Genomic DNA, 10,053 nt, shown 5'->3' with positions numbered 1-10,053 from the left:
GTGAGTGATTTATCATTTCCCATATAAGCAAACGAAAAAGGGTGTGCCAAAAACCAACAATTAAGAAAGGGTCTTCACACAAAAGCATTACTCAAGTGATCCAATCTAATCAAACATGGTTATAGCAGTATAATTTCCTACAACAACCATAAGAAAATTTGTATGTGTTTTGAAGTTGGAACTAATTAAAATATAATTTCCTATTCCGATTATCCTGTTAATGGACTGCTGTGTTGCATGGATTCGGATTCGCGTGTCGGGATCCGACACGGATCCGAGGTGTCGGATTCGGTAAACCCCAAGAAGTAGGATTCGGATTCGGTAATGTCTAGATAAAAGAAACTTTTAAAAATTAAAAATTATATATATATATATATATATATATATATATATATATATATATATATATATATATATAGAGAGAGAGAGAGAGAGAGAGAGAGAGAGAGAGAGAGAAACGGTTCCTACACATGTATAGAGAGTTCTCTACACACTAGCTTAAAATACAGTGGGGGCCCACACTGTTTGGGTGATCCAAGCCATCCATTTTGAAGGCCCTCACATAGATAGGGTGTCTACAAAAAATCAGATCCATAGGATCATCCCAACCCTACGATTTGTGGAGGTAAAATTGATGTCTTTAAACCTTCACAAATTAGTTCATTTTTTGCCTCCAAAGTTCGAATGGTTAGGATGATCCTATGGATCTGATTTTTTGTGGACACCCTATCTATGAGAGAGCCTTAAAAATGAATGGTCTGGATCACCAAAATAATGTGGCCCCCACTGTATTTTAAGCTAGTGTGTAGATAACTTATCTACACGTGTGTAGGAACCGTTTTCTCATATGTGTGTGTGTGTGTGTGTGAAAAAATTGAGGGTGTAGGGTGGAGCCGTTAGAGTTTTTACAAAGAGAGTCAAATGAGGAAGCGGGTCGAGGCGCTAGGGTTTTTCTTAAAAGAGTATGGCTTCTGCTTTCATATAAAAAAAATTTAAGAAGGAAACGCACTTAAAGGGAAAATATATAGGATTCGTATTTTAAAAGAGACAACAATGAGTCGGATTCGCCTGAAAAAAGAGGATTCGTGCGGGACACATCTACAACAAGAATCCGGGTGTGTCCCACGCGAATCTAAGTCCGATTCGGGCGCAGAGACGTGTCGACACGGATTCGGCATTGGGGGGCAAAGAATCCATGCAATACAAATGGAATGGAACAAAATAAAATAAAAAAAATTAATTCCAAAAATTTGTAATAAAACTTTCATTCCGAATGGAGCTGAATCAGAATACCACCTCTTGGACCTGGAAACAGATTCTGCCATTTTTTTCTCTTTTAATTCCGCCCCCTGTGTCATTTCTGCCCCCTGATTCTCTTCATTTTTTCGAACCAAACACCGAAATTGGGCAGAATCAGAATAGGATGCCGATTCCAGCAATCCAAAGGCAACCATATTTTGGTTGCAATAGAAGTCACAGAATCAGTGAAGAGACTTGGAACCAGCTGATTGTCAAGAAGGTTACACAATTGGTATTCATAGTTATATAGATACAAGATATACAAGATGGTAGCAATTCCTTAAATATGGGAATAACCTTATCAAAGAGATGAATGGTTTTATTGCATCCAATGATCATGATTAGACCAAGATATATGTCAACCCGAAAATAATGAATAAATTCAGCACCAAAATGAGTGATCTTTGATTGCATATCTGATATTATCCTCCATACTTCCCCTGTACTCAAGGGTCCATTTCTCGAACGTACAATTGATGAAATCATAGTAGCCACCATGAACAGAGAGAATCCCTTGACTCACTCTTTTCTCTATCCATGGGTATGTAAGCAGGTTCAGCATGGACCTGTTAACCGATTCCTGGAAAAAAAAAAACTCACTTAGGTAACAAGCAGGCATGTGTATGAGTGTGTCAAACCCATATATTATATATTCCAAATATAGATAAGGTTATGAATCTATCATATCCATATAGTACAAATAAACTAGTGAATGCAAATGCAACATGATTATTAATGGATAGGAAGCCTTGCTGGAGGTGGTGCACTTACTGTAGAGTGTAGACACCTCATTGTCCCCGAGTACCTGACACTTGGTGCCCCGGAGCAGGGGCCTATGATGCGTAAGTATTGAGATGCCCTATTAAATGGAACCTTCAAAAGGCCAAAGAATCTAAAGAAAGGATGAGTTTCCAAACATACCCATTTTTAAAATCACTCCAAAAAGTGATCCCTCAAAGTTATTTCCAAAACACCCTTCAGCTACCCGTTACATGGGACACCCAATAACCCAATCAGCGTTCAACAAACCCAGAGTACTCAAGCATAGGCCCCATAAAACCATTCGCACCACTACCCAACTGTTCGGACAATAGGCTGGCCATTTGGTCAAGAGGGTTGCCAATCGACCACCTATAATTTAGGATCTAGACTTTTTTTTTTTTTGAATGGACAACCCTAAAATAGAGCTTCATTGTCCAAAAATACTACTTCTAATCTCACACCTCAGTTTCAGGTAAAAAAGACAAATTTCAAGTGAAAGTAGATCCAGAGCATCGTCTTTAGCCTTCAGCAAAGTTGTAGAATGAATTCAAACCCCAAAAACTTTAGTCCCACATTGGAAAAAAAAAATCATCTCTCCCCATGAACTTTCAGCCTACAAATAGTATTCTCCATTAACAAGCTTTTGAAGAAAAAATTGAATCATCAAATGTTATTCACTAGCAACTCAAAACTTTTTGTAGTCACATGGAATGAGCTGAGGATCCCCTGCTCCAGCTCACACTTTGAGAAGTGAGTATTTTAACTTGTTGCTTTAATTAATTGAGGGATAGTTTAGCTTGAATTCCTCTTCATCTTACGAATAATATTTGCCTATTAGGTTAGTTTCACTTGTTTCCCTCCCTACTTCCTATACTAGTTGGGACCAATCATCGATTGGGCGGATCCGATACTTAGGGGCTGTTTGGATACGCGGATTTTAGAATTCGGGATTTCTTCAAAATTGTAGCTAAGAGACAAGAGAAGAAGCGGACCAGCCGTCGTTTTTGACTCGTTTTTGACTTCTCGCCCTTATTCCCATCAGCAAGAGAGTACCAGATCCTTCCATATTTCCAGGTTACAGAAATCATAGGATGCAGGAGAGATTTTTAAAACCTGAATTTCTCGCTTAAAATCCAAGAAACAATGTCAGGACAGCATACAGCTGCTTGATCACGAACCCTCTTTTACACTGTTTTCAAACTAAAAAAATGGATTCTAAAATCCGCATATCCAAACAGCCCCTTAATGTTTTCCAAATCTATAATCAGAGAACTAATATATTCTGGGAGCATATGTTTGATATCCTCCAAAGTCAAATTCAGGTTCTGGACTCTAATCCAGTTGACTCTTCCTTTATTGGATTGCTATTTTGCCAATTTGGACTCACAACGTTACGTGAAGAGTGCGAGGGAGATTTCCGACGACGGCACCTTCACTTACAAATGACATAACTGTAACTGTTTATTTCTTTGAATCCAACAGTAGTGTTTCATAATGATAAACATATTCTCTTCATTTAATTAAAAAGGAAAAAGCCTCTATCCATAGACCTTTAGATCATTTTATTATAGAATGTGACATGCTTCATCCAACTTGGAATTCATAAGAACGGGGAAATCACTAATATCACTGTTTGATTTGTTTCAATAACCGTTTAGATGGACCCATAACACATGGGTTTTTGAATGAAATGAACATAGACACATAAAGACATCATTTTTCTTACGCGGAATATAAAAAAAGTAAAAGAATGTGGCACACCTTCTCGCAATGTCTACACTGCTGATCAAAGCTGAGATTCGCAGCAGCGGCCTTCGTACTTGACCTTGCGCTCTTTCCAACAGAGACCCACTTACTAATAAAGCTACCACTGGAAAACAGAGATGAACTAAAATGACAAACACAAACATAAGCCACCACTCTACAAGAAAATGAGTAGAAATTTACCTGGAATCAACTTCGTCTTGCATGCTCATAAGGGCCCTAATGCCTCCACAGCGGCTATGGCCAATGACCAATATATTTTCAACCTACAGAGATATTAATATTTCTCATTTCAAGGAAAGTAACTGATAATCTTCTGGGAAAAGCGCATGTATGCTTAGCACACGCTCACAGTCAGAGAGAGAGAGAGAGAGAGAGAGACTGGCCTCAAGAGTATTTACAGCAAACTCAAGTGCTGCCCTAGTTTCTGAGATGTCATTCTGCAAATTAAAAGGAGAAACACAAGTGGAGAATTTTTCAAGAATGGAATTACTGAACAATGGTTTTAGGTACAAATTAATCATAAAGATGATAAGGGAGAGTCATATTATAAGCAATACCCCAATTGGAGGAACCAAATTCGCCACACTCCGAACCATAAAGGCCTCTCCAGGTTGCAGCCCAAGGATAACGGAAGGGCAGACCCTAGAATCTGCACATGCAATAACCAAAAACTGTTCCTGAACTTATCAGTTAACGAAGAACTGCTCAATTTTCTTGGCAGCAGGTTGAAGCAGAAACCAATAATGTACCATCCCATACAAATTTCATATGGGATTTGCTAGGCAATTTCGCGGAAATCCATTTCGCGGCTCACTTTTGCATGTGAGAACAGCCAAAGAGAAAAATCAGAATGAGAAACTAAAAACCTAGTTTGTTCTTTATCACCTTTGGTACTTGGGCTTCAGCAAGGTTTTGGAAATGAACTGAATTTTCCCTGTTCAAAATAAAATTTCAATAGGTAGACAAACAAAGAGCAACCACAACTTAGTGATGACTGATTCTTACAAGAATTGCTGCCTTCTGAATCTCAGAAACCTATGTTTCATTTCACCAAATGGATCCAAATCATTACTAGTTTTGTTCAAGCTTTCCCATTCATGGCTTGTAATTTCTTGAGTCAGACCCAGAGCCTCCTTTGAAGCCTCTAATTTTGAAGTAGGATTTTTCCTGCGAATGGAGAAGCCTTAGATAAAGTAAATGCATTACATGACCATCAAATCAAAAGAAAGACAGAATGCAGTGGATTCTTGCTAAATTTTGGCGAGTTTAGATCTAGGTTCATGGGAATCCAAGAAAAAATACAAAGCTAAGAAGGCTCAAAGAAATGTGATATTGTAGGATCGTGGTGCTACCAACCATCCCAAAACCAATTGGTGATGGGAAAGGCGTAACCATTATCTTTATTAAGTAGCACCATTGCAACGTCGGGGCAACGTTGGCACAAGGCCTAGGACCACGAGGCCAACCTCCAATCAGGATCCAGTACCTGCCTAGGCCAACAGATATACTTTGTATTCACAGTCAAACATGTGAATAACAAATTAAAGTATCTTATAAAATCTAGTTTTTGTTTTGTCTTAATTTTTTATAGATGAATATTAAGAAAGCACACAAGCATAAATTGAGGCCCACATGATGCGTTAGGTATAGAAGAGCAGGCTCTCAATGGATGAGAAAAAAAATAAATTCAGATTGTATGCACTAAGCTGTAAACACTTCTTAATTAAAGTAGTGACATGCTTTGAAAGAAACAATTCCCTCAGATCTTTTTCTTAAAATTCCAGAATCGATACATCTGCACATGTATTTTATGACAATAATATCACCAATACTTGATGTGAAAATATAGATATTAAGAATAAATACTCAAGCATTCTTAAAACTTCCCCTCAATTTCCTGGAGCGAATCCTCAGTTTGTCTTTGAGACAGTGAAACTTGTACATGGATAGTGCCTTGGTGTGGACATCAGAGAATTGCAACTCACGGAAAATAACAGTGTTTCAAATGCGGATGCGGGTCAGAACGCGGCCAAAGCAAATCCTAGTCGACTCAGCAGATGCAGTTGAGTACTCGGTTGAAGCGGTCATAACTCAGGAGAGTCAAGGAGTTTTGGTTGACTTTGTAGGGCAAAATACGGGCTTTGATGAGAACGCGACCATGGTAGAAGGGAGTCAACTCAGGGGAGTCCACGATAATGAGACAAACTTACCTTATGTTTTCTGTAATCGCCTTTTGTGAGCTTTTTGGGAATTGTAATAGCTTTTGACAGCTGGTTAAATAATAAAAGAGAAGGTGAGTTCAGCTCATTATAAAAAAAATGGAAGTGAGAATATCACTAGCCTAAGTTTCTTGAAAAAAAAGTGAAGGCGACCAGAGGCCAGTGCTTGTACTTTACAGCCTTCAAGACCAAGACCCTAGCAGGTAACCCACAACACAACAGTCATAGAATCTCCCTGCAACCATATGTCTTTGATGGAAATCAAAGCGAGCTTAAGACCTTCTAGAATAGCTCCACTTCAACTTTGCTGGAGTCAGCAGCACCAATAGGACCAAAGAAGGAGAAAATGATGGATCCCAAGCAATTTCTAAGCACTCCGCAGATACCAGTAGGGCCTGAATTACCTCTAGACTACCATAAAAGTTGAGTTTCATGGTATTAGCAGGAGTCCAACTAGCAGCCTCCAACTTGGCAAATCCATCCCACGCAATTTCCCACCATTTATTGAGAGTATCAGTCACCTAATATACACCCATCGAACCATTTCAATATATATATATATATATATATATATATATATATATATAAATGATGGAGATATTAATTTGGAACACAATCAATCCGAGATGAGAATCCTTCTCCTCAAAGATTCAAGTAATGCATTCTTTCCGAATGACGCACATGACAGCAAACGAAGCTTGCACCATAGAATTTTTCTTTCTTCTCGAGTTGACTGATATACCAACTCCTAACAAAATATCCCACTGAGTTAGGAAAGGCTCATTACACCCCCAAATCTCTTTAGGATAGCAGACCAAGCCACATGGGCTATCTTGCACTGAATAAATAAATGATTGGACAATTAATCGGCCTGTCTGCACAGCACTCGATCCTATTTTATGACACATACCAAAGAGAAGCTGCGAAAAGATAGTTGTTCTCGGGCTGCTCAAAATAAAATATGATGCAAACCCCAAATCGAAAGCGATGATAGGTCCCTCCATTATCGACCATTATTTCACTATCCTGGTAAATCTGAATGTTACAACTTTTGATATAATTGACAAAAGGAAGCAATGGGTCTTTTGTCAGTTGAATTCTAAGGTATAGTGTTGAGATGAACCATAGATCATGTCACATTGATATTGTTCTTAGCATTTTGATCAATCCCAGATAGTCTTTAAAGTTGTTTGTGAAATCCACCCAAGGCCTTCTCTGAAATTCCCTTGAATTAAGGTCATTCACATTCAGGTGGACTGATCAAACACTCACCCAATTGATTCGCATTGCTATGTCTGATTGGCCTGACTAAAGCTCGAACCTAACTAAAATCATCCATTTTTTCATCTAATAGTCCCAAAACATGTCGTTATACTTTTAAGAAAGTAGAGAATCTCGGTGCTCCATGATTCAATCCAGATCTAAGTCCTGTTGGGCCTGGAAAGTGATTCTAGATATATATACTATCCTTCTGCTTCATCCAATCTCTTGCCACATAGAGCCCCATCAATATTTGTTTTGACTAATGGAATGACATGCTATCCAATAGGTGCACTTGTTAGTGTTACTAATTAGGGTATTTGGACGAGTTAAATCCTCCCCTAGACTCTGCTGCCTCCTCATCTTGGGGCCTTCAGTGGGACAGTGATATCAACGAGTATCAACACTTGTGATGTGTTGCAAAAGAAAATAAAAATTTAGACGTGAATGTTCAATCAGCATTCAGTTCCAGTGACAAAACCAGAACAATAACTTTATGATATGAAGCAAAGTTAAAATATCGATCAGAGTATCGGACAATCAATCGAGACTAGGACAAAAATATTGTAGTGTGAGTAGAATTTTCAGATTCAGCTGATTTAAAAAAATCAAAACAAACAAACAATTAAACAATAACAGGACGAAACTATTGTAATGTGAGTTGAATTTTCAGATTCTGTTGATGCTTGATAACAAATCAAAGATCCTAGCCATAAAACAACTGAATTGCCATATACCCATTTGTGAAAATTCACTACAATTGCCACCTCAAACAGAACAACTGTAGACTAACAAACTAACATCACATAATGGGTATATGGCAAATCAAAACAGAACAATTAATCAAGAACAGGACGAAACTAGGGTAATGTGAGTTGAATTTTCAGATTCAATTGATGCTGGATAACAAATCAAAGATCGTAACCATAAAACAACAGAATTGCCATACACTTATTTCTGAAAATTCACCACAATTGCCACCTCAAACAGAACAACTGTAGACTAATAAACTAACATCACATAGAAGAACAACAAATCAAAGGTCATAACCCTTAAACAACTGAATTGCTATATAACCATTTCTTAAAATTCACCACTATTGCCCCCTCAAACAGAACAACTGTACACTAGTAAACTAACAGCACATAGAAGAACAAATCCAATAGAATTCTCAAATAAATCTCATGTTGTAATAAGGTAAAAACACTCACCTCACAAACCCCACTTGTCTCAAATGGTTCTCACCGATTCTCGCATATTTCCATTGGGAACCAAAAATCTGCAACAAAAGAACAAGATCAATGGATAAAAATACACAATTCAAAAATAAAATAAAAACCCAAAATCCCAATAAGAAAAACAAGTTAAAAAAAAAAAAAAACTAAACCTTTCGAGTTCCTAATGATTTTCTAGGCAAACCCAGAAAGGAATTCACAAAAGGGGGATATTTAGACAGAGATTGTGGAAAAGCTGCCATTTTTAGATCGAGAACAAAGGGTTTTTTTTTTCTTTTCAGGAGGAGATTGGGGGTTTTTAATTTCAGTTATGGAGAATTGAATGTAGACAGTTGGAGACGGAGAAAACTAAGTGGCTCAACTGCCGACCGACGAATCTGGCGCAAGATAAGATTTTTGTGACGCAATGAAAAGGAGTGGTGGCTATCGTGCGCCCAGTGCGCCGGGGTCCTGCCGGAGAACATGAGAGCAGATTCCGGTGAAAGTTTTGGAGGGTTAGAAAGGTGCGAAGAATGTGAACTATATATGTAGATAATTAAAAAAGTTCGTAGCTTCATTTAAAGTAGAAAGATGGTAGCTTCAGTAAAAGGGGAAAAAAATACAGACAAAAATCTCAATCTCTTAAATTTTTCGTCACTTTCGTTAATTAATCTCATTTTCCTATTATTTCTCTAACGGCCAAAAATCACACACATGCCACTTTTAAAAGTTTGAAGGAAAAATTGCCGATGTGGGATACCAAAATACAAGAATTGTGAACCGGGGGGGGGGGCGTAATTTTGAAAAATTGTTAAAGAGGGTTGATAACTCCTTTTTCTTGCGAGGTTGATAACCCCCATTTCGTCCCTTTCTAACAATTTTTCAAAAGTGTGCCCCCCCTTCACAATTGTTGTATTTTGGTGCCCCCCTCGGCAATTTTTCCAAGTTTTAATAGAAAGGAAAATAACAGCGATTCAGTTGTCTCTTCTTTTAAACAGCTGTCAATTGTTATTAGTTCCCAATAATCTCCCAAGCCAATTAAAAAAGAAAAGACGAGCTGAGTCTGTGCAATTATTAAAACATGATAGTCCCATATCAGCAGCCTTTATTTTCGGGTACAACTCGCGGAAAAAAAGACTGGTCGGGTTCAGGTTCAGCTCGAGTTTTCCCAACCCAAGTTGAGTTTGGGTTGGGTTGGGTTCGGGTTGGGTGTTTGGGCAGCCCGACCTGAGTGAAACCAAACATTTTTTATCAAATTTTTTTTTTGTAAGCTTAAAAACTCGAGTCGGGTTCGGGTTGAAAAGAAAACAGGGGGTTTCTCGGGTCTGGTTGGAAAAAAGGGTTCCTCGGGTCGGATTGGGTTGGCCTCGACCCGACCCGACCTAGTCACATCCCTTGTGGAAGCCTCTTTAGGTTTGTGTGCAGCGTCTTCATGAATTTTTGACCATATAAATAAAAAATCCTTAAATGCATCCCATAATTTATTAGAAGGAAAATGATAAATTTACACCTATTTGTAGTGATTCACAAAC

General features: G+C 38.2%; 1 protein-coding gene across 2 annotated transcripts; it reads right to left on the bottom strand.

Moving 5' to 3' along the window:
- Positions 1-1,236: 1,236 nt before the first annotated feature.
- On the bottom strand, positions 1,237-9,177 carry LOC143889514 (beta carbonic anhydrase 5, chloroplastic-like). Of its 2 annotated transcripts, none has more exons than XM_077393759.1 (9): positions 8,695-9,177; positions 8,519-8,586; positions 4,834-4,995; positions 4,714-4,762; positions 4,386-4,499; positions 4,212-4,265; positions 4,009-4,091; positions 3,823-3,949; positions 1,237-1,879 (listed from the first exon to the last, which is right to left on the bottom strand). In XM_077393759.1, the coding sequence occupies exons 1-9, from the start codon at positions 8,782-8,784 to the stop codon at positions 1,682-1,684; spliced, it is 945 nt and encodes a 314-aa protein (XP_077249874.1). In that variant the 5' UTR covers positions 8,785-9,177; the 3' UTR covers positions 1,237-1,681. The 2 variants fall into 2 exon arrangements, with proteins under 2 accessions (XP_077249874.1, XP_077249875.1); XM_077393760.1 differs by having other exon boundaries at positions 3,823-3,931; positions 8,695-9,149.
- Positions 9,178-10,053: the final 876 nt, after the last annotated feature.

Source organism: Tasmannia lanceolata, unplaced genomic scaffold (assembly GCF_043159265.1).
Source record: "Tasmannia lanceolata isolate RefF3 unplaced genomic scaffold, GAP_Taslan_0.1 ptg000013l, whole genome shotgun sequence".
Taxonomy (NCBI): Eukaryota; Viridiplantae; Streptophyta; class Magnoliopsida; order Canellales; family Winteraceae; genus Tasmannia; species Tasmannia lanceolata.
The sequence above is the reverse complement of the archived record's forward strand: the minus strand, read 5'-3'. Positions and strand labels throughout refer to the sequence as shown.

Coding starts and splice junctions, on each gene's coding strand:
- LOC143889514 (XM_077393759.1), bottom strand. CDS start 8,784: ATGGCAGCTTTTCCACAATCTCTGTCTAAATATCCCCCTTTTGTGAAT. Junction 8,587..8,694: donor AATCATTAGGAACTCGAAAG/GTTTAGTTTTTT, acceptor CTTTTGTTGCAG/ATTTTTGGTTCCCAATGGAA. Junction 4,266..4,385: donor ATTTGGTTCCTCCAATTGGG/GTATTGCTTATA, acceptor TTTAATTTGCAG/AATGACATCTCAGAAACTAG.